The sequence below is a fragment of the Lissotriton vulgaris genome, chromosome 7, assembly GCF_964263255.1.
Source record: "Lissotriton vulgaris chromosome 7, aLisVul1.2, whole genome shotgun sequence".
Taxonomy (NCBI): Eukaryota; Metazoa; Chordata; class Amphibia; order Caudata; family Salamandridae; genus Lissotriton; species Lissotriton vulgaris.
In genome coordinates this window covers 1,593,068,386-1,593,093,731 of record NC_141695.1, presented here as the reverse complement: position 1 = coordinate 1,593,093,731, position 25,346 = coordinate 1,593,068,386, and the positions used below count along the sequence as shown (strand labels likewise).

General features: G+C 42.4%; 1 protein-coding gene across 1 annotated transcript in view; it reads left to right on the top strand.

Moving 5' to 3' along the window:
- BMP7 (bone morphogenetic protein 7) overlaps nt 1-25,346 on the top strand; it is a 290,263-nt gene that overhangs the window by 228,059 nt on the left and 36,858 nt on the right. The window contains exons 3-4 of the mRNA XM_086932499.1: nt 4,929-5,077; nt 22,641-22,838. Coding sequence (XP_086788625.1) covers nt 4,929-5,077; nt 22,641-22,838 — 347 coding nt within the window. The remainder of the gene's footprint in view (nt 1-4,928; nt 5,078-22,640; nt 22,839-25,346) is intronic.

The following is a 25,346-nucleotide window of genomic DNA, read 5'->3' as shown; positions in this document are numbered from 1 at the left end:
CAGTCTTCCTGTCTCTTTATTCTGTGTATCTCTCACCCCTTTGTATCTACCTTTCCCCATAATGACACTACACAAACCCACTCCACACCACACAATTCCACAACTAACAATTCCAGTCCAACCCACATAATTCCTCACCATACACATCCACTCCACTACAAACCAAAATACATTGGTAAAAGACATTGTCATTTACAACGCCATGTTTACTTTCTCTTGTCTGTTCAGGGTTAATTAGTATGCACCGATTCCCCATTTTGCATTGGGGTAGTTGTAAGGTCTGTACAGTCACAATTTCAGAGGAAACTGTTCTGTGTAAGACCTTTGCGTTTTGAATGTTTTGGCTCTGATCTATTATTGAAGTGCTAGGTAACATTATTTCTCTTGTAGGGGATCTTCGTTGATAGTCATAAGCCTTTGAATTGTTCTGCCCATGTGCGGGGATCCCGGAGCACTTCTTCCCAGAAAATGTTCAGAAGTGTAGACATTGGTCTTTCTTCAGGAAGGACTGCAGAAACACTTAAGAAAGAAGAGAATTTGCAGCATAGAAAACAGACTACATTGGAGAAATACTTCAGATTGGATTTATAAAGGGTGAAAATACCAGAGTATGAAGAATTTTGAAGTAAAAATGTTATAAACAGCTTAAATCTTTCTTTTGTAAAGGTAGACCATGAAAGATGAAGGACAGTGTATCACCATAGGCTGCCATTATGTGAGTTTTAAAACTGTGTCTGCTTCTTTAAGGACTCGGAGGCCACCAGGATATCATCATGCCTAGCTGGTGGCAGTTAACTCAGTTCTTTTCTCCGGATCCTGGTGACTGTATCCTGGAGCATTGAGCTTGTTTATATGTGTATGTTATGTATGTGTGTATGTATGTATATGTGTATGTGTTTGTATATATGTATAAATGTATGTGCGTGTATATGTATATATATATATGCTGTTAAGATGTATTTATAGCCAATGCACTGAACAGATGCGTTTCGGCACAATATCCATTCTGAAGGTCAATGCGACTGATCTTGTAGCAGCATTTAAATAAACTCACAATTCATGCGTTCATACTGTTTATAAACATTTAAGACGGACAACAGTAGACCCCACCATAGTAATTTCTATGGCAGCCATCTTACACTTGTAAGAAATATTCTACAAAAAAGAAATCCTATACAAAAGAAGAATAGGAGACTCCAAATGGCTGATTGCCACCTCATAATATCACAAGTGTGTCATATGTTTATTTCACCAAGTCAATTCAACCTCTTGTTACCTATAGCTTCTCTTAAGTCCCCGCAGGGTCTTGGTTTGTAACTCCACTATGTATCTCCATTCAAGAATCCTTAATCTTTTCTTTTTGTCACCCTACCCTCTCTCATCCTTCTGAACGTGGTCCGAACGGAAGAGTTTTAGAATGTCTTGATGCTATCGTTCTCAGTCTTAAAATGACGGGCTACTAGATAGGTCTGATCCCTGTTGGTGATAGCCTGCATGTGTGGCAATCGGCCATTTGGTTTCCCCTTTCTCCGTCTTTTTGTAGAATTTTTTTTAGGAGTGTTCGTCATTCAAACAGGTTCCACAGATTTTGAGAAAATAGGATAAGGAGCAGTCCCAGCCATAGATTCAAATTGTGAGCAACCCAACGGGATAATAAGGGAGAGGATGTGGCTTAACGGCAAGAGCGGTCAACCTCGAAGCTGCGAGCTGGGTTCGAGTCTTTACCTTTAACATCCTGTGATTCTGGGCAAATCACATTATCTCATAGTGCCTAACAAAAAAATAAAGATGTGTCCTTCTGTAACGAAACTGGTGCTCATTTAAAGCGCTCTGATACCCGATACCTTGGGTCGAGTTTGTGCTATATAAAACTCCATTAAAAAATATATGAGGCATTGAAGTGGTCTACCCACTGGGAACTGAATAAGGACCTGTCCTCACTGCTCGGCATTGAGCTTTACTACGGGGTGACACGGATAGACCCCTTCGTAAGGAATGTGTGCTGTGCTATCTTGCAGTGTTTGCCCATTCAGAGCGTGATCAATTGAAAATATTTAAGTGTAATGTTATAGATAATAATTCAGGGTCGCATATGCATTAAATTATGCAGAATGCTGCCAGGGGGATGAGAGTGAGAGGCCTGTATGGAAGAAATGTATACAGTTGTATTATACAGTAGTTGTCTAGCCAGGGCGTGGGTCATTGGGGAATATTGCAATTAAATTCGTAACACGCAATCTCCGGGTCACACAAGTATGCATTATCATCGTTGGTATGCCATGAATTAAATGCATAGTAGGATTTGACCCAGTTAATGATGGTAAAATGTTTGTTTCAATGTTAATTTCGGGACGTCATTGAAGTGTGAGATGGCTGCCATGAAATTGACTTTGAGGTCTACTCATGTCAGTCTTTAATGTTTATAATCTGTATGAACCAATGAATTGTGAGTTTACTTGAATACTTCTAATAGCTCGGTCGCACTGACATTGAGAAAGGACTCAGATCGTGCTGAAACGCATCTGTCCAGTGCTCTTGGTGTGTTGGCAATAAATACATCTAAACTGCGCCCGTGAGTGCACTACGAATTCTTCAACCAGGATTGGGTTGAACATTGAAAATGTAAGCACGTGGGTCCACCCCACCACTATTGTCAATGCCAGAACGATGAACATGGCACCAAGACAAGGATGTGAAGGTCAATATTCCACAAGGTGGCTGGGCATTATAGATAAGGGAGCTGGAATGATATTTAGGGACGGCAACACCAAGATAATAAACTTAAAAAATATGTATATATATATTTCTTTATATATATTTACAGTAGCCGGTTTGTTGGGGAGAGAGGGAGTAATATTAGACTCATTTGCATGGCCCACTGTTAATGGTAAGGAAGAAAAGATATTGGGGCAGAAAATCCATTTACCCCTGTGAAATGCTATCTCATGCTCCATCCTGTGGCCATTTTAGGGCACACTAAAATTTAAAAATTCGGGGACATTTAAAACTCATTTAGCTGGATCACATGTTTTCACTGTAATTTATGACCCCACTATTCTGCACCTGGAGGTAACTTAAAGAGATATTTGTGTGATCATTGCATGGTCAGGTTCATTTGGGGTAGATGATGCAAATTGTTGGTCTTGTGTTGCTATTTTTACTGCAGAAGGGCACCACACCTTAGACCAATTAAGGCTGTTGTGAAGAAAGAATTTGATGCATTATGAAAGACCTACCCTACTATTGTTAATTGCAGGTTGTTTGCACTTTTAATGAATGGGAGTATCCTTTGAATCGGGTTTATACTCATAAGACACACTCAAGGTGAACACAGTTGACTTTTTGGATTCAAGTGCATTTGTTGGGATGCAGACAACAGAGTAGTGTGCTGAGTTCCACTTGCTAACTAGTACATAATTTAATACCGGCACAGCCAGCGGAGCATGTTCTGTTCCAATTATGGGACAATGCATTTTGGACAAATATTTTCTTATATGTTTAATGCATGAATATCCATGACTGCAATATTGACTAAATTATTACAAGCTTGAATCCAATTACTAGTTGTAACCACATTTAATTGCTGAAAGTGTACTTGATTAAATGTGACTCTTCTGCAGATTGCCTGTGTTAAGTGGAAACCCCCCTGCAACTTAAAATGATTTCTTCCACCTGCTCCTCCAGCCAAAGATCAATCCTATAGTGTCCACCCTCTCTAAACCCTTCTCTTGTCCTGCTTAATGTCTGGGCTGCCAAGCCTAATGCCCATTGACCTCCACTCCTTCTGACACTTCAAAGCTTCCCCGTGCTATGTTATTTTAACTTTGCCCTATAATTGTCACTTCAATGCACTTGATTGCCATATCTCTAATACTTTCTTCCAATTTTTACAACACCATTTTTAACTCCTTTACAAGACCCAATGTTGGATGATGTCTTGCAAAACTGAAATCGCGGCATTATAAACATGACCCCATATAGTGCACTATACTTTTTTCTCTACTTTTACCGTTTATGGCTCTACAATGTAATGTTATTTTGGATTGTTTTTTCTTTCTGCTTCAAAAGTTAACTTGCTGTTCCATGCCAGCTCTGTACCCAATACCACTTGGGATTTTTTTTCACTAGCTTATGGACACTGGAATGTGTTCTAGCACTGTCTGTTCCTACTGCCCAGACCTTACACTCAATCTCATTTATAAAGATCATCCTATTTAAATTTATCATTTTAGATTAGTGAGGTGACCATAGTTACCATTTGCTGCATTAGGCACTGACTTTATATTGATATCAGTAGTAAGCTTTGCAAGCCGTTTTTGTCAATTATGTTCACATTGAGACACCGTCTCTTGGCTAATTTAATGTATACCAGCCAAGTTAATCATATTTTACCCTTCTTCAACATCCCTCTGCTACCTTTACCTTCTCTGCCATCTCCAGGGCCTTTATTTTAGGATCCTGGAAAGAGGTAGTTACCTTCAGGAAAATCTTCTCTTACAGATCTAGACTAGAATCCAACATGTTTGTTAAAGTGGAACCTTCTGAAATGAGCCAGGGTTCAGTTTTGTAGAAGTTATGATAAAGCATTTATTATTTCCAATGTAGGTTGCACCCTTGTCGTGTATCAAAGCTAATGCCGTAACAATGTGAGCTTTTGTTTGGTCCTTTAAAAACCAGCACCACAATTTATGGATGCTGCATACGAAGTATCAGTGCCACCTAATAACAGCACAATCTGCCTTGATAAACATGGAGGCAGGCAGCGTTTTCATAGAAAACCTCTCTTGTAGCTAACCCTAGAGTATTTGGAAATTCGTTGAACGAAGTTTCACTAGTGTTGTTGATAAAAATCTTTACCAATTGACTTCTGTAAGGTAAATATTATAATACTTCAAGTGGTAAAACAATGTTTTAAACTTTCTTTTCAGGGATTCAGACTTGTTCCCATTGGACAGTAGAGTCATTTGGGCTGCCGAAGAGGGATGGCTTGTGTTCGACATAACAGTAACGAGTAATCACTGGGTAATGAACCCACGGTACAACCTCGGCCTACAGCTTTCTGTCGAGAGTGTTGACGGTAAGTTTCAATAAGGCTATCACTGTCAAAGAAATTATGGCTTCCAAAAATTTCCCACAGTTATTTGCCCAGCAATCAAAATCTGTCCCTATAGAATGTACATTTGTGGTTGATCTTTTCAATATCATCATGGTTACATTTCTCTATATTGATGCTCCACTGAGAAGTTAATTGATGTTAGACTTGCGTTTTCATTTTATTAGATCTTGCGTTTAAAAAAAAATAGAAGTGAGCAGGGTAATATGTTTGCTGTTAAATCATAAGTTCAGCAAATCAATCTTTCACAATTTATTTATTTTCCCATTTGCTCCTCACATTTATTTTTTTATCTGCTTGGTCACACTTTTATGTTTCTGTCCTATACCTTTCTCTAAATATCTATTTTTTTTCTTCTTCTTTTCTGTCTTTCTCCCCTAGATTCTCCCTATCTGATTCCAGATTCTTGGGACTCCAGGCTTGATCTTTTCTCTCCGGTCACCCTCCTACCTCTCATCATCTCTCTTTAAGGACACAGAATGCTCTGGCGGGATTGGTACTCACTTTGGGTCTAGTATGGAACAATTACAAGGGCTAGAACTAAAGGTGAATACTCATTTTGTACAGTCACGATTGTCAAGTGATCAGTTGCAGAATACAGAGAATATTAGACTTATGTCTTTCTTTTTAGAGAAACCACAACAGCCACGTCGTATTGCACCTAGTGGGCCAATAATGCAATTGTACCCACAGTAGGATGGGACGTAACTCGAAACAGTGTCTGTGGAAGCCCAAGAATATAACCCTGCATGTTGAAAAAACACATTACATGCAAACTGTATATTTAAAATTCTAGAAAAATCATAGCATCGTTTTTGCTTGTCAATTAATATATTTGAGTAACATGTTGACCAAAAAAATACATGTAGAACATGCCACAGTTACATATGATATAGGAATGAACCAAATTGGTGCATTTGTAATGTAATGATGCTAAAGAGAGAGGATGTAACCTTACAGCTAGAGCGGTCGACGTCGAAGCTGGGGAACCGGGTTCGAGTCTCAGCAACGACGATCAAAATCCTGTGATTCTGGGCAAATCACGTAATCTCACCGTGCCTAACAAAAATGAATGTGTCCTCACATAACGAAACTGGTGCTATGTAAAGCGCTCTGATACCCGATAACTTCGGGTCTAGTTCGCGCTATATAAAACTCTTTTTAAAGAGATATGCTGAAACCAAAAATTATTACTGGTATTCTATTGTTGGTCTATTTAAAAATTTGTAAAACTTAAAAAAAATAGAATACCCTAGCTAAAATCTTCCCCATTTCAAAGATAACACCGAATAACACTGAATGAAATGACAAGAACAGAAAAATATTGGAACTCCTCTCACTGTAATCTGCAGCAACTACAAGTGCAAGAAGGCGATGGCAGCTATTCCACCAGGGCATTCGGGGCAAAACCTCATCAGTTTGACCATTCATTGTCAGTGTGTTATGCGAATGCAGCTTAGAATGGATAGTGTGCAGAAAAAGGAAAGAACAATTGTTTGTAGTGGTGAAACTAAACAGGTCTGCTCTCTCCAGACAGAAAGTAAAGTAAGTAAAGCATAGTATGAATACAAAGCCCAGTGCAGCTAGTGCATTTCTAGTCAGCGCTAACTGCCCCGAGAGAACCTAATAATTCCATACAAGATGCTGTGGTGTTTGTTTACACAATGGAATTTCAAAGCCTAACAAGTTACACGTACACATTCCTCATCAGTAAGCAAACAAAGAACAGCATGTCGATGTGGATTCATTGATATTCAGATACCTTTTGTCAGATCTCGTTTTTTTTTCAAAGTGCCACAATCCTACAGCATTCTATATCCAAGGTAGTCTTTGCTCAGTGGATCAAACATTCTCCTCTATGATCTTTATTTCAACTCTAACTCACAATACATTCTTCCACTCGACTTGTACATTTTCTGTCATCAGTCCATTTACATATTCAATGCAATCTTCTTCAATTCTTAATTATTCACTTCCACCTCTCCTTACACAGATCCACCAACTTATTCTTATATATAAACATTTTTCAAATTAATATCCACCTCTTCAAACACTTTTCACTTGTCTTTCCTCATTTTAGCTTCTTCCTTTACACATTCCTTTATTTAAATCTGTAACTCTATACCAACGCCATACTCTTGTTTCACTTGGTTTCATTGACCTAAACAAACCTTTTCTTGGTCACTGATTTCTATATCCCCATGACAATCATGACATGTTTGCTGAACCTGAGACACTTATCTACTCAAGCTTCTACCATTCCATCTAGAATGATATTGTGATTTAAACTCATTTTCCACTTCTAGGTTTCTCTGGTACTCTTGTGGTTGCAGGGTTAATTTGTAGTCTTTTGTCTCTAATGAGGTTTTTGAAACACGCTCCCTCCTGAAAGTTTCTAACATTAATATTATTAAATGGCCAGTGTTCTTACTTGTAACCTCTTCAACCTCTGGTCATTTACTGAAATTATTAGCTATCCCTTAGATGAACTTCTCCTGCCCCATCACCAACTGGTTGGGCCCAGCAATGGACACTCTGTGGTATGGCTTATTTTTGGGTCTTTAGCTTCGTTATACTGTAAGCTGAATGCTTCTGCAACTCCTTGCTTGTGGGTCTTCCTACACATCTAGTACGTAAAGTATGGATAGTGCAAAAGGCTTGCTGCTCCCAAATATTTTGGGATTACAAGGAAGCGCACCTATCTTTACTCACCTCCAGGATCTGCTTTGGCTGCTTGTCTCTCAGAATACATTTTAAGGCGTATAGTCTTTGCCACAAAACATCATGCCACACTGAATCTGGATCATACATGACAATCATGGTTTCATGATATTTTCCATCTCGTCTACTGTGCTCAAAATCACAATTTACGGTCCATGCACCAAAGTATATAATAGCCAGACAAGGTGAACACTTGTTGTCGGTCCTAACGGTCATAGCTTGGAATGCCATGCCTGCTTCTCATTGTGTCCAATGAAATCATAATAGTTTTAGAAATTTGCTATAATCATATCTCTTACATAAATGACCTTCTGTCTCTATCTTTCACTTTCTTTATGGTGGAGTGGTTTGCAAAGTACAGACAGCTCTTTTTGAGGTATATGTGCTCGGAACAAATATCTCATGCATTCATTCATTTACTTTACTTTTGTGGTAGGAAGGTTGTGGCTTCTTACTTCTGAGACTGTTGTGCTGGTCTCTATAATCTTGTTCAATAAATTTATTGTACTAGTATGGCGCTTGAGCATCTTTTCATTGACGGCAAGCTGACAGGTAGGATTTGGGTGCAGGGCACTATTTACTGTTTTACGTTGCTATTTTGTATCGTTCCTGGCTCTTCGTGAAATAAAGTTTTTTTTTGGTGCTGTCGTTTTGCTGGTGTTACCCACAGCACTTCTGCTGTCTGTTTCGGATCCTGGCTTCACCAGGTATATTTATGCTTCTGAGAAAATGCGTTGTTACCAACTCTACCTTCGGTACCGATCCCATCTCCCTCAGTGCTGACAAAGCATCACACTTCAAAGCCGAAAACCTTGGTACTGAAGCCTTCGGAGCCGAAAGCCGCAAAATCATCCTCTTTATCAGCTTCCACTTCTCCGTTTGGACCCATCCTAGAAAAGATGGCAATTCGCCAGAAGAAAATCCAAATTCAAGTCGTCACTCGTCACATTATTGCTTCACCTTCCTCTCCACCACTTCTATAAAGGAAACTGACATTTGAGGAGGCACTAGATGTTCCCCTTCCTAAAAAGATGAAAACAAAAGTCAAGATTACTAGCATTCCAATCAACCACTTCCTAATCCACCTCCTCCTCCCATACATTCTCCACCACTTTCATCCTCGCGTCACTCTCCTCAGCCATTATCACCACAGCAGGATATACAAGTCATGTCCCCTCAGGGATCACCACAGTCTGACCCTGGTTGGTTGGGGGAACCATTAGGAGATCCTGATCTGGTATATATATATTACTCGGATCTTACTACACCTAATGATCCCGACCTGTACTCAGCTCTTCCTTCCACTCTTGAGGATGCAACCTTCTATCAGGAAGTCCCTGCAAGAGCAGCTCCATAGGGAAACCCCTGGAGCAGGATTTCCTCTTTGACACAAACTTCTATTCACAGGGATAAACAGTATCTGCCAGTGTTACCTGGCATGATGAGACATGTAAATGAGATCTTTAAGGACTCTGTCATGGCCGTAGGATAAAATAAAAAATACAAGGCAGCACCATCCGATTCTGTATTTATTCAGAGTCCGGTATCGCCAGAGTCCATTATCACCACAACTGCACTTAAGTCAATTCCCAGGCTACTGAGGATACCCCTCCCCAGAAAAGGAAAGTAAGAGCATAGATACTGCAGGAAAGAGAGTTGCAGCTCAGGCTGCCAATCATTGGCTCTTCGCCAATTCTCAACCTCTTTTGGCCCGCTATGACAGAGCACATTGGAAGGAATGAGATGGAGGAGCTCCTCCAGCACCTCCCAGAGGAGTTAGAAAAAGAGGTCAACAAATTGCTAGCAAGGGACAGACTATCACTATCACTTCCATTCACTGTACCCTTAACCCTACAGATACTGCAGCTAGAGGAATTAATACTAGTGTCCTAAGGCGACTCTCCTAGTTAAGGTGTTCTGTGTTCAAACAGGAGGTCCAACAGGCAGTTTTAAACATTCCCTTTGATAAAGAACACCTCTTTGATCCACGGGTAGGTTCTACCTTAGAGAAAATGAAGGACACGGACACAGCAATCGAGGCATTACAAACCTCACTCCCAGGGGATCCTTTCATCACCCAGGCTACAGGGGTGCATATAAGTCCACCTCCACAGAGGCATCCACCTCCAAACAGAAACAGCCCCAGACCTCTTACACCAAGGATTTCTATAGACTTCAGAGGAAATAACAACAAAGTTAGGGGCAGGGGTGCCTCGACTCACCAAGTACCTCCCACTGCAAAACGGTGACTACCCTATATTTGCTCCTGACCACACAACACCTGTCGAGGCAGACAACAGTTTTTTCAGAGTCAGGAATACAATTACCACATACAAATGGGTACTAGCCTTTATCCAACATGGCTATTGTCTGGTGGTCATTACCACACCTCCCAACATTCCACCTTGCACTCACAGGTGATCCCAGGAACATCAGACACTTCTAAAGCAGGAAGTCCAAGCCCTCCTTCTCAAAGGAGCTATAGAACCCGTTCCAGATCAACATCAAGGCACTGGAGTATATTCTCCACACCTCTTAATACCCAAAAAGGACAGGTGTCTAAGACCAATCGCCGAACTTAGGACTTTAAACAACTACATCCTATCAGAACATTTCCATAATGTCACCTTACAGGATGGCATTCCTTTTGTTCAAAAGGGTGACTTTATGGCAACGTGAGCCCTAAAGGAAGCCTACTTCCACATACTAATACATCCTGCTCACCATAAATACTTGAGATTTTTGTTAGCAGGAAAACACTATCAATTCAAAGTTCATTCTATTCTGAATGACTACTGCACCACAGAAGTTCACAAGATGCTTAGTAGTAGTCGCTGCACATCTGCAAAGCCACAATGTTCACATACTGCCCTATTTACACAATTGGCTTATCAACGCCAGTGCACATCAGCAGGGCCAAGAACACCCTCAAATCACAATAGATCTACTTCACAACCTAGGTTTTATGATCAACATCACCGAGTCTCACCTCCAACCCCTACACATTCAACCTTACTTGGAGCAATCCTAAACACACAGTTAGGAATTATATACCCCAACCCCGTTCAAATACTGAACTTTCAGGTAACCTTGCCCCAGTTCCAGTGAAACTACACAATCGCAGTAAGACGATTATGTGTCTACTAGGAACTATGGCATCCTGCATTGCCATAGTTACCCATACAAGGTTATATATGCGTCCCCTTAATCAATATCTAGCTCGCCAGTGGTCTCATTCACAGGGCAATTAGAGGATCTAGTGTTGTTAGCCCGCCACACTCGGCGTTCTCTGCAATTGTTGAGCCCCAACAACCTGTTGAAAGGGCAACCTCTTCTGTACCCTGTTCCCTACATCATTCTCCCCACAGATGCATCACAGATTGGGTGGGGTGCGCTCCTACAAGACCTCACTGTACAAGGTTTTTGGGATGCCAAACATCAATCTCTACAGATAAACTACTTAGAGCTTCAGGCAACCTACTTGGCACTTAAAGCCTTCCTTCATTGACTGTCTCACAAGGTTGTTCTGACAGCCATGTATTAACTACAAAAACATGGGCAGGACATGGTCTTCACAATTATCACTTCTGTCCGGACCATATGGAAGTGGTCTCTACATCACAACATTCACCTGTTGGCGAAAAACCTTTCTGGAGCAGACAATGACTTTGCAGACCTGTTCAGTAGCATGCAGCAACAAATCCTCGATTGGGCACTCCATCCACAAGTCCTCTTGTCATACCTCCAAAAGTGGGAGGTCCCTCAGTTCAACTTTTAGCCACAGCTGAAAAGTCAAAATGCCCAAACTTTGCCTCCAGGTACCCACACTCACTTTCCAAGGGCAACACACTGTGTATGAGTTGGTTGGGAATATTTGCCTACTCGTTTCTTCCTCCCCCACTTCTTCCTTTCCTGGTTTGGAAGCTCAGGTAAACTTCTTACAATGATCCTAGTAGCTCCCACATGGGCGCGTCAACATTGGTTCGCAACACTCCTAGACCTCTCTGTAGTGCCACAGGAGATGCTCCCAAACAGGCTGGACCTTCTCATTCAACATCAAGGACAATCGGGCACCCAGACTCAAACTCTCAACCCAGCAATTTGGCTCCTGAGGGCTTAGAGTTTGGTTACCTTGACTCACCACCAAAATGTATCTATATTCTCAAGGAAGCACGCAAACCCACTACTCAAACCTGTTATGCAGTAAAATGGAAGCAGTTTTTTTTGCTACTGTCAATGCAAACACATTGATCCTCTAAAAACCACAGTGCAGGCAGGACATTGTCTGCTACCTGATTCCTTTACAAAAGGCAAATTTGGCATACAATGCTTTACGGTTACATCTTGCTGCAATTGCTGCCTACCTCCAAAATAGACAGCATCTCTCAATTTTTAAATTTCAGTCATCAAAGCTTTTATGGCAAGACTCAAATGAGTTATTCCACCACGGGTACCGCCAGACCCTTGCTTGGAACCATAACATCATTCTCACCAGATTCATGGTTGCCCTATTTGAGCCCCTACACTCATGTCCCCTTCAATTTCTTTCGTGAAAAGTGGCATTTTTAGTTACCATTACCTCACCCAGGCCTGTTTGTGAGCTCCAGGCTTCAACTTTACAAGAATCTTTCTTTCAAATGCATATTGACAATGTGGTTGTTCACATCAACCGTAAGTTCCTACCTAAAGTAGTCCCCCAATTTCACCTCAACCAGTCCATTGAGTTGCCAGTTTGTTTTCCCTCAACCGGATTAATTTGCGGAAAGACCTCTTCATACAGTAGATGTCAAGAGTATTCATGTTCAACATATATAGAAGAAAGGCTTTCAGAAAATCTAAACCACTTTTTCACCTTTTCACCAAAGGCATCCCAATATCCAAATCGCTGCCATCAACCCAACCCGCATGCGCAGCGTCTAGAGGTCCCCATGACAATCTCACGCATGCGCAGACCTCTCATCCAACACGCATCAGCAGCGTCCTGATAGCTCTATGGCAACCTCCCGCCCACCGGACCACGTAGCGTCACCTGACCTACCCCGGAAGCGGGTTTCTCAGGGATATCTACCCCGCGCTCGCCCAGTCAGTTCTAACCGAGCGGCGGACGGTAGACGTAGGCTACATGCCTCCACCCTTCACGACCAACTGTAAGTAGATTTCCCTCCCCCAGGGGCCGATGCAATTCCTTGAGCACACGCCTATAAGGTAAACCCATGCAGTGACTTATAAGCTTCTTATTTCTTCACAAAGAATACGTTGACAAAACGTGAAGTGCCTACCCCTAGCTCGATGAAGTCCACCACGAGCACTTTTAAAGTAAGCCCTGATTCTGTTGAGCTCAGCTCCGTGCATCCTTATCTGTTTTGTGTTTGTTAGAGTCTTGTATGTCTTTTTGTTCACTACTACATCCTAAGCAGGATTTACTGGCACATCCTTCAGAATGGATTATTTTAAGCGCAGCACAATTTCACGCTGTTAAACGCTAATAACAACGCGCCATTGCTTTTTGCCTCATATATAAGCATGCTGCCCCAAAAAAATACGCATGCCCCTACAATAACTAGTCCATAGGTATACAATTACTATAGCGCACCCTCACCAATATGAGCACGCTCTCACTGTATAAGTAGACACGCCCTCTACCTGAGAAGGCACCGTTTCCATTCACCACTGTGGAACGAAAGGATATCTGCACGACGTTTTTTCACCTAAAAACACTGCGCATCGTAACAGGATAGTAATTACTTCCTTTACTTCTTTCCTTCCTTAGGTTTTTTTCATCTCCTAAACCTTAGGAGTGAATTCCCAGAGATACAGTTTTATCTTCTGGAAGACCAAGGAGTTAGGACAGGGTGAGTCTTTTAGGGGACCCACACCTCCCACTTCCTTGTTTTTGGTCCTGAGGAATACCGGGGATTACCCCTTAAGGTAGAAACATGTCGACCATCACATAGAAGAGATACACAGGCCGTAACTCCCCTGCCAGTATCTCACCTTACGTTTTAATTTTGTCCAACAACCTTTTTATTAAAGATAATATTGAAGTGTTGACCAGGACAATTTTAACATTTACACTGTTTTTTGTGCACCCCACACTTCACTACCTGCTCCACTGTAAACCAGGTGTTGAAGCACACCCAAGTGACGCTAGGCCACTTGGGTGGGCCCCGATGATGAAGCAAGTCACCACTAGGTGGTGAGTGAGGGGTTTACTTACAAAGGAATAATACTCCCTTGTCAGGAACAAAGCCTTCTCTTCTCTCTTCCCTCATCGGGTGGTACTCCTTCATTTGTTTGTAACAGTTCCTTGATCAGGGGATCAGGAGTATTCCCCGTCCAGCTACTTTGGACGAAAACCCTTACTCTCTACTTTGGTAACCGCTATATAAGCTCAACTACATTTACATTTGCTACCTTAAGACAAAAATACCTTTACCCCGTTCCTCCCAGACCACACTCTACTCGCAGAAAGGGAGCAACCATTGTTTTTAGGAAACCTCCCAATAGCTGACATGTGTAGGACAGCTGCATGGTCCACGTCACATACTTTCACCAAACACTATTGTGTACATATTGTAGCATGCCAAAAGAGGACAGGCTGTGCTACGTACTTTTCCAATCTACTGCAACACCCACAGGCTAGCCACTGTTTCTAAGGAGGGGCTGCTCTACTTTCAATGCAGAGCATGTGTATCTACAGCTACACATGCCATTGAATGGAATATGTCACTTACCCTTTAAGCATCTTTTCATGGCCTGTGACCGTTGCAGTTACATTATAAATTTACTTTTAGCATGGTCATCACATTACTTACAAATACTTTACACGCCTTTGTCACCCACCTGAGGGAAAAAACCTAACAGTGGAGTCGATGCTCATGCACAATACCACCAAGAGGAGGAGTCACTCAAACTCATGACTCAAAAGACTTCTTTGAAGAAAAGCAACTTGTACAACTACAGACCCAAAACTAGACGGCAGCAGTATCCAGAGCACGTGTATCTACCGCATTACATGCCACAAACAGCTGTTTGCAGGGTAAGTAACATTTTCCCTTCTGGCTTTCTATTTGCTGGTTTGTTTGCTTTAGCCTGTCCAGCTTGACTTCGTCCCTCCCTTTGCCTAAATCTTATTAGCTGTTTTCTTCCAGGTGATTACTTTCTGTAAACAGGACTTGAATTTCTTGTTTTTATCTTGTCACATTTGCTGTGCATTCAAAGACCAAGGCCAAATGTAAATCTTTCTCTTCCAAGGGATCTTGGTGTTTACTTTTCTTTCACTGACTTCAACGTGAGAGAATTTGTGACAGTCCTGCAGAGTATCCATGTAAGAGTAGAAGGTGTAGGATTTTATTTCCCCCAGTGCACAACCCAAAAAATAAATGGACTGTGCTGATGTTTCAGAATATATCAGAATCTATATATTTATTTATTTATCGTCTCATTCTGCTATCCATCCATTATCCTATTGAGTTCAACTAACAGAATTGCATTTCCACCGCTCAAATTAACACTTTTCCCTATACTAATCCAACACTAATCCTTTTTAGGTTCTGGAGTAGTGTGCTACTTGCCGAAAAGTGATTTGAAGCCTCGTCTGGGGCAGTAAGCGCTATATAAATACAATTACAATTGCACCACACCCCGACTTACCAATATTAGTGGTAACTCCAGGGGCAGGGAATTCCAGAGTTGGGCCCTGAAAGTTCACTATAAAATGAAAAATTACCAGGGATCTAATTCTGGGTTCGATTCCCTAGTAGTTCCTCGTTTTGACCAAGGATTTCACTTGGAGATTTCGTTGAAAGCCAATGTTGGACTTTGCCCTCTCTGCAGGGTCATCCCTGAACTTTTTGCCTTCCTACAATATTCTCTCTGACCTGTTTATGTTGGTTTAATGACTCTGGGCACTTTACCACTGCTGACCAGTGCTAAAGTGCATATGCTCTCCCTACTGAAAAGTGTATATGTGATTGGTGTCCATGATTGACTTATTTGGTTTACTGTCAGACCCCAGTAAAGTCCACCAGGAGTGCCAGGGCTTGTAAATACAATTGCTGCTAGTGGTCTTGCAGCACTGGTTGTTCCACCCACAGAAGCGGCCTAGTAAAATGTGTCTACGGTCTGCCATTGCAGGACCTGCATGCAGTCTGGGACTGTCATGCTAACTGCGCAAGTACAACTACTTGCCAGTCCCTAAACCTTCCCTTAACTTCATATTAGTCACCCCTATGGTAGGCCCAAGGGCAGGGTGCATTGTAAGCATAAGGTAGGACAAGCCCTGATGTGTGTGGCATGTCCTAATAGTGAATTACAGCCATTTTCGTTTTTCACTATTGTAAGGTGTTGTATTCTCTGCACTTATGTTCTGCTGTATCCCTTTAACTCTGACATTCCATTTTCCTGATGTCATTTTCTACTGTGTTCTTCCTAGTCAGTTAGCTCCCTGCTTACTGATGGGATCACCAGTTATTCTTTGTAGTGCTTAATAAATACCCATTAAGCTTTCCATTTGTCTCGCACTTATGTTCTGCTGTATCCCTTTAACTCTGACATTCCATTTTCCTGATGTCATTTTCTACTGTGTTCTTCCTAGTCAGTTAGCTCCCTGCTTACTGATGGGATCACCAGTTATTCTTTGTAGTGCTTAATAAATACCCATTAAGCTTTCCATTTGTCTCTCAACTCTATTTACAACATAAGGCTACCTGTTCTCATAGGCCAGAATGGGCTGCTGGAATTATTACACTCTATAATCCCAACAGACTCAGAGAGCATGGTAGAAAGTCAAGTTTAGTATGCCTGAACTCAGAATAATAAAATACTTATTTTAGTAAAGTTTATTTTAATATTCTGTGTTTGCAAATACTACTTTTAGAAAGTTAGTATTTGCTTGCCTAACCATTTCAGCCCGCCTCTGCTCTGATGTGTACCTGCTGTCTGGTTTCTATGAGTGACAGGGCTGGGGATGACAGGTGGTGAATAGGGGGATTACACCAGGATGGGTGGGGAGAGTGCCCCTTGACTCTGAATAGGGCTGTGCTCTGCCACCACAATGCTGGCTCTGCCTCCTGGGGAGCTTCTGATGACTCTGCCCTGCACCTGGTCCAGGAAGAAGGAAGACTGTCAACAGAGTGCTCCTGACTGCACTTGTCATCACAATGCTGGCTCCACCTCTTGCGGAGCGTCTCATGTCCCGGCCCTGCACACTGAAAGAAGGCACCAGAGCCTGAAAAACAAAGTGCTCAGAGACTGACTGGATTAGGCAAAGGCCCCCCTGGCCTGCGAGAACAAAAGAAATGATGTATAAAAGTAGGAGCCCTGCTCCTAAGAAATCAGATCCTGTTTACGCCAAGAAGAAACTCTGCCTGAAGAGAAGGACCTGGGAAAGCTGCATGGAGGACTACTGTCTCTAGCCTGAGAGACTAGCCTGTGGTGGGTGCCTTGCTGCAAGAAGGAGAGAGGAGAAAAATACTTTTGAAATCTACTTGTGCATCTTTGTGAACAATCTCCAAGGGCTTGCTGGTGAACTTGACCCCTGAACTGCGCCCCAGGAACATTGGGCGCTATCCCCCTGAAGGATGAACTGGTGACCGTGCTGCTGGTCTTTGCAGCGCTGCCCACAGAAAACTGAGTGTGCTGTGCGCCGCCATCGTGCACTCTGAAGAGTCTGGGCCAACCCCCCCTTGGCCAACGCACCGTGACTTCTGCCGCCGAGCCGTAGCTCATCACGCCAAGCCAAGGACCTGTCCAGTCTGAGCATCGTTCCTGTGGTCCCTGAGCCGTAGGATACAAAGTGAAGCTAGACTTCACCTAAAGACTCGCTCCCCGTGCAATGCCCTGCTGGAAGTGCCTCGCTGCTGACATCGCATCACGCCGCTATAACACCCCTTCAGGACCGGGACGGACGCCGAGGTCAAGAGACACCCCACAACGCATCGCCGCCCTCCGAGAAGCGGGAGCTACTGAGTCATCGAGCCGTAGCTCGCCACGAAGGAAGAAGGCACCGCGACGTGGGACGTCACCTCTACGCCTACTTTGTCCGTTCCGGACCCCCAAGAAAAGGTACTGTGCCTACAACGCCTCGAACTGTGCGCTGTGCGAGTCTCGCTCCCAACAAAAGCCTCGCACTGCCTGTATGTATTGAGGCCCCTGGTACGCCTCGAACTGTGCGCTGGGTCCCGCTTCTAATTCGCTTGTGTCTGGATACCGAGGTACGAGTCGCTCCAGTGTAATACGACTCGTACCCCTTGCTGGCATCGGCCGCGTCGTACACGTCTAATGCGAGGCGCGTGGGAGTTAGTGGGGCCTTTCATTAGAGTACTGTACGAAGCGCACAGGAGCGCTACGGAGTGCGCAAACCTTAAACGAATAGCGCAATAACAATAGTAACAGTGCCTAAAGTACAGGGAAGCCGGTTTTAGAAGTATTTAATCCCTTCTAGGCCCCAAACTTTGCAACTAAGGCCTACATCTTGCTTTTGAACATTGTGGCATCATTTTTAAAGTAACTGGAACCGTTTCTGAAGCCTTAAAACGGTACCTAAAGCCTGCTTGAACGTTTTTATATAAAGAATATATTTTTACAAAACAGTCTTATGTCCCTGTGTGGTGGGTTGATAGTTTCCTGTGTGTGTTATGACAAATGCCTAACCTTATGTACTCTGGGGATTAGCCTTGTCTGCTCGCGCCACACTACCTAAAGGGTGAGCAGGGGTTATTTCTAGGAGTAAGTCCCTTGCTCTGACTTAGAGGAGAGGGTCCCTGCTTGTCACAAGTGCATACCTGTGCCAACCAGAGACCTCCAATTCTAACAGCGAAAATCTCCCAGTGAAAGTAAACATGTCTATAGGGATTTCATTGATCTCATGATTCCGATGGAGCCAGCGTGAGGGCATACCGCATTTCTAGGTTCTTTAACACAAGTGCTTAGTATTGGCTTTGTTTTCAAATTGTTTTCAGACTAGTCCCTTTTCGTTTGAAAATGTATTTTTCAGTATGTGACCATGAGTAGGACGTCTCTCGCACAGTGAACTGGGTCTCATTGGTACAGATGTCAGTGGAGGGCAATGGAATAATGCACATTAAGTTGGTGAGAATTTGATCACTATAGTGGTTGTCTGTTGATGTAACTATTTTGACCACTTATGTTAAGCAGGTCTATGATTTACAGCACAATTCCTGGCCAACAGAGACTTGTAATATACAGCTAAAACCATCACAGCAGTAACCAAAGCAGCGTGTTTTCTATAGTTAATTAAACTCTTCTAGGAGTTTACGATTCCTTTAAGCCAAAGGTTTATTGCAACTGTGCGCCAAGGTTGACCCCACTCTCCTGAGCTGCATCAATTCACAAACGCTGAACTTGATCGGACCTCTTACAAGAGGCTGACATATAACATTTTATAGGGAGGCAAGATGGAAAAAAGCTGTTTCAGTGTATTTTTTACCTCCTGTATTTCATCCCCTGAGTCCTCCGGCTCCCAATCTTCAATTTAGCCTGCTGGTGTGAATCTCCACAATTTACCTATGTTACCCTCGTTTTTCTCGACTCCCCACTGTCAAGACCCAGTTCGTTCATATGGATGTCTTCCACCAAGGCTGTTGCACACCTAGTGAAGAGGTGCACTTATTTAGTAACTAATCAGTGCTCAACTGAAGAACATTGTGCTTTTTGGGCAAAGGGGGAAAACACGTCACACAACTTAACACATCCACCATTTCTTACGCTCTTGCTGCAACTTGCATCTGTTTTCTTCCCTGTAGCAGTAGATTTTGTCCTAGCCTCATTTAGAGCGTTCTGATCCCGTTGGTCCTAGTTTATCCACTGCTGAGCCTGACTATTGATGCCTGATGTGATTAATGGCAGCGGGCAAACTAATGGACACTGCATGGGCATGCTTCCAAGTTATAGGGTACATGTGATGGGGAGAAAATTGCTGTAATTATTGTGCATGTATTTATTGAGAACCTTTGTTAGAGGACAGTTAGCATTATGTTATGAGAGCAATGTAACATTTGTTAAAAACACAGAAATTCCCTTTGATAGAAGCCAGTTAATGAATTCGACACAAACCTTTAAAACACTTACACATTACAGTGCCATCATAACCTCTCCTTCAAGGTCAGCTCATGATCTCCTATTGAGCGTAAAAGGTTTCTAATGACAGGGCCATGTTCAGTGGTAACCAGTGTGGTTGCTCTGTGCCTTTATCTAAAGGTGACTGGGGGGCACTTTGAGCTTTACCCTAGAAGTAAGTTGCTATGGCGTTTGGCAAGGCATAGAGTGCTCTATCATATCTGAGGTCATGAAAAGTGCATTGGGGGTTTGGGCTTAGTGTTGTGTTGCTTACCGTAGCTGGTGAATTTTAGCCTTGATAACGTTTTGTATCATAACATCTCTGCAACTAAAGGTATTTTGGAAAGGTTCTATTTACTTAAATATATGTAAACAAACTTTGTTTGTCTTCTGAGTACTCAGATTTCTATCTTCTTTGCCATTGTTCTGCATAAAAGATTCTGGGTGCAAGATATGGCCTTTGTCCCTTGTCCACCAGACCCACTACATACAGCTTTCAGCTTAATTCCCAGGAACACCCTATACTCAGCCCACGTGGCCGCAGAACTAACTGCACATGGTCTTCGGCTAGGGTCCTTCACTTCTCATTTTAATATCTCTATGTTCCAATTGGCATCTAGGATCCATCTCTTCTTATGGCTTCTTCTAGGCCCGCAGTGCCTGCAGAGCTCGTGATCTAAAAGTTTTGTAGGTCTCTCCTAAAGAGAGCTAAAGTTGTTGTCGAAACGCCTATTATGTACAATACAATACTTACAATGGGCTTTGGGCCAGCCCGTGGCTTATCATTGCTTAACTTTTTTCTCAGTCTAATTTGTATTTCCCCCAGCCCAGTATCCTCTCTAGTTCCTGGGAATGTCCCATTGGTCTATTATACTCTTTTCCACTGAACCTAGACCCTTAGTACAATCGAAAAAAGGCTGACATCGTATTACAAACAACCACTCAGCCTTTTTCGATTGTACTAGAGGACTGTTAACTCTTTAAGTATACTTACCTGTGATCGTTGTGTAAAAATTGAAACCTTCCTTTTATATGTCACCAACTGTCACTTCCCCTTTTTTTAGGTTCTAAGTTCACTTGGGACACTGAGCACACTACACTGTTTGATTTATCGATCTAAAGAGTAAAGGCTTAGTAAAAGTTCCTTCTCGAAACTCATGGTGTATATGATTTTGACTGTCGCTGATATTCCATTCCCACAACTATATGCCATTGTTACTGTTATTATACTATTGCACGCATAGTCCACAGGAACCGCTGTTCCCCGTTACATATAATTTTAAGTGGCCCATAGAATTTCATTATGTTCATGGCCTCTGGAAATATGGGCGCTAAATATGGCTATTGTGCCTAAATTATGAAGGAAATAAAGGCCAATGATGTGATATATACGTGATAACAGACTGATGATGAGGTACATTTTGTGCCTTATCTAGCAATTTAGATATTTTAATGCAGGTGCTCAAAGGAAGACTATATGAAACACACAAGTTTCGTGGGAAACGCATTTATACACCTTCAGCAGAAAACTGTCCAAGAAGTAACTGCATCACAGTGCTGTACATTATGGACCTAATTACTATGGCTGTCTGACAGCAACCAGCCACCATCTGTTGCTGCGGTCCGACTGACGCATTACAATGCGTGCAGTAAGAGGCAGCAGTCGGAGGGACCGACCGATGCTTTCCAGCCTGTCGGTGCATCGGAAACTCCTCATAATCCCTTTATGACGGTGGCTCTGCCTTCGTGTTTATGATGTCGGTTTTCGACAGCCATTCCATGTCGGCCTTTCCGACCTGTAAAGGCTGTTGGAAAGAGACCGGGGCCCTCTTCCCTAGCCCTCCTCATCGTCACCTGTGCCTCCTTAAGCATCCCTGCACCGTGTGGCATGCACCTCATGCAGGAATGTTTGAAAACATTATTTTTTCAATTGAAGTTTGTGCTATGGGCGTTTTCAGCCTACCACACAAGCTCCCACAGGAAAATTGATATTTTTTACAGCACTATTTACGGTGGCGTTCAAATTGGGATTTCGGAATGGTTCCTTACCCGCAACGGTGGCGGATGCAAGTTTGCCTGACATTGTAAAGAAGTTCAATGTATTGATCAAGTGAGTTTCTTATTAAACCGCGATTAAAAAAAGTCTAAACCAATGGTTTGGAATGTGATTGGAATTCTTTAAAAGACAAGTAAAAACGCCCTCTTGAAATAATAGCGGTTTGAGAACACGGAGATAAACTTGAATTGCTTGAATTATTAATTAAAGCCGTTTTAATACAAAGTAGTAATTGTTCTTTACACCGTATTTGTATTACATATACAGGTATTTTGTTTTCTCTCTTGCTGACAAAAAACCTTCCTCAATTCTTCAACTGAATTATTAATCCCAAATGGTCAACATTATCTCTTTAATAACTGAAAACAGCAAGTGACAGATTAAAGGTGTCCACTTAACTTTTGCAAAGTTTTAGTAACAGGGTTTTATTCAATGTGGACCATATTTCTTAACTTTTAGGAGTATGAGATAGGAGTATTGTTTTAAGCCTGCCAAATACGTGGGTATGTGACTAATGTGACCCGAGCAATAAATCAATATATATTCAGAAGTAAATACATTATAGGTTGTAGTTGTTGTTGTTACTAAAATAAAAACGGTATATTTCGACTCATATATGTGCTACAGTGACCATTTTCTAATGCCTGTGCATACATGTTTTCTTTTATGAAGGACACAGCATCAATCCCAAAATGGCAGGTTTGATTGGAAGACACGGCCCTCAAAATAAGCAGCCATTCATGGTAGCATTCTTCAAAGCGACAGAGATTCACCTGCGGACTATCCGATCAGCGGGGAACAAACAGAGGAACCAAAATCGATCCAAAGCACCAAAGAACCAGGAAGCACTGCGAGTTGCAAACATAGCAGGTATGGTTCCCTCTTACACACACTTGCGTTTTAAAGACATGGCCAAGGAAGTTGCTGAGGGTAAAGAACATGCATTATTGCACATTAATTGACAGGACCGCATAGCCCCTGTTTTAAAATCAGCCAACTGGTCACCCATACATTAATACATCTGCCTTGGATCACCAGACAAAAGTATTTTATATCCATCTAAAATGTAGATTTGTATGGACTACAAAGCTCACAATTTTCTGCATGTCACATATGACAACTTCCATAGGTTCTGCCTTTTTAAGTAACAGCATGTTCACCTTTTATATACAAGTATGGGTTAAAAACCTCAGCTTAGAAAGTTCTATTGGGTAAAAGGTAGAAATGGATGCAAGTGTAAGAAACACTATGTCCCCAGCCTCAGGGTACTTTCGTCCTGTGAGGTACTAACAGCATACCTCTAAAATTTGCCTGATTCAGAATGTGATTCAAACTGATAAATCGAAATGTGATTTTTTTAATTAATTAAATGTTTAATAAATTCTGCTACTAATAGGGAGCTCCTTAACTTAGAGGGGTGTAATTACAACAGAGGTCTCATTTTTAGACCTAATGGACAGGCTCTTGCGTGCTTCCTTTTGGAGTACTCCAACACTGGCCAGAGTTTGATGCCATGGGGCGTATTTGCACATCTAAGAGCATATTTGGCCAGATTCAGAAATCCTACCTCTCTGAGGAGTGGAGGCTTCACCAACACCAAAGTTATGAGTAAGGAAGTCAGGCAGACTGCAACCCAAGCACCTCCCGTCTCTTCCTCTGAGATAGTGTGCGTTGGGCATCAATCAATTCTGTGAGAGTCACTGGATAAGTTATAAAGGAGTTCCAGAGCCCTTCCCCAGATGGATGACCACACTGAAGAAATACACACTACATTTAGAAGGTTTCAAGTGCAGATATTGTGAATACATGTAATCAGTATATATAGAACAAACATGAAGATCCGAGCAATAAAACATATCTACAAAATGGCAACTTGGTTGATGATTTGTTATATAATCAATGTCTCAACCAGGACTATGGATTTTAAACAAGATGTCTCAGAATGGACAGCCAAGTTCAGTTATCAGTTCAGTGGACTCTGAAAATAAGAAATACTATAAGGGCTCTCCCTGCAGAGCTGCTTAAAGATATTAGCGTGATAAAAGACATAAACTGCCTCTCAAACTGATTCTCAAACTTTCATGTTATTGCCATCAATCAGATAAGAATACTTGAGGTGGCTGAAGATTTATGTCATATAAAGACCAACGACCAGTATGCACTGCCAGCATCAGCAATACTTAAATATGATGGGGTTCGGAAAGCCTTCTCGATCATTTCCTGTCTGGTATCAAAACAGAGTTAGCTAAAAAAAACCCTACTGGCAACATTGCACAATAGGAAATACTCTCCTCCAGTGATTGACATGAAATGAGCCTAAGATGCCCAGAAGGTACTGGGTAATATTGGACCTCAACGATTAAGTGAAAAATACGTTTGAGCTTCACAATGCCTGTGTTCACCTTGCCCTTTCCTCCCACCAATTTTAAAAGTAGTACACAACAAGTTTCAGAAAGATTGGAAGACTAGCAGCTGTGTTAAGGGACAAGACCCAATATGTTGAGGGCCGAAGTGCCAGAACCTGTAATGTGCCGTCAAGTTTTCAAAATAAACAACCAAAGTAAACCCCGCTGTGTCCTCTGCTCTTCTTCAAAGGGAGGAGGTTTGGTTTTGTATGTGGCGTGCAGCTTGTGGTGCAAGAGGACCCCTCCAATTTTGTGGTCGCAACTACATGGGCAAAAGTAACTTATCATGTACCGAGGGATCGGATGATAGCAAACCCGCCGCCTACAATTCTTGTGACAGAGATGCTGCTGTCAGTTGGTGGTCCAAGATTGCCTGGAGAGACCACGGCACTGTCCTCACGTCTTCAGCCTTGGTTCCTGCGCAGTAGGTTGGCTGGAAGTAGGGTACCCGAGGTAGTCTATTGCCTGTATTTTAGGGATATACAGTCTGAACATGGGGCTGCTGTAACATTTTGCGGACTAAGCGTGCAGCTCGTCGTGTGCAACAGAGGACCTTTCCAACGTTGTCGCAACTACATGGGCAAAAGGAACTTTTCACGTACCGAGGGATCGGATGATTGCGACCCGCCGCCTACAATTCAGGTGACCCAGTTGCTGCTGCCAGTTGGCGGTCCAGGATTGCCTTGAGAGACCACGGCACTATCCTCTCGTCTTCAGCCTTGGTTCCTGTGCAGTAGGTTGGCTGGAAGTAGGGAACCCGAGGTCGTCTATTCCCTGTATTTTCGCGGAGTCAACCCCCTGCAACACTGTATTCACATACATGCTGCATTATGGGACATGCAGTCTGAACATGGGGCTGATGTAACTTTTTGTGGACTAATGTGGAGCAGGTGAGCCCTTCATCATTAGATAAGGAGGAGCCTAGTTCAGATATTCATCAGTTGATTACTCGACAATGAACTATGTCATTTGA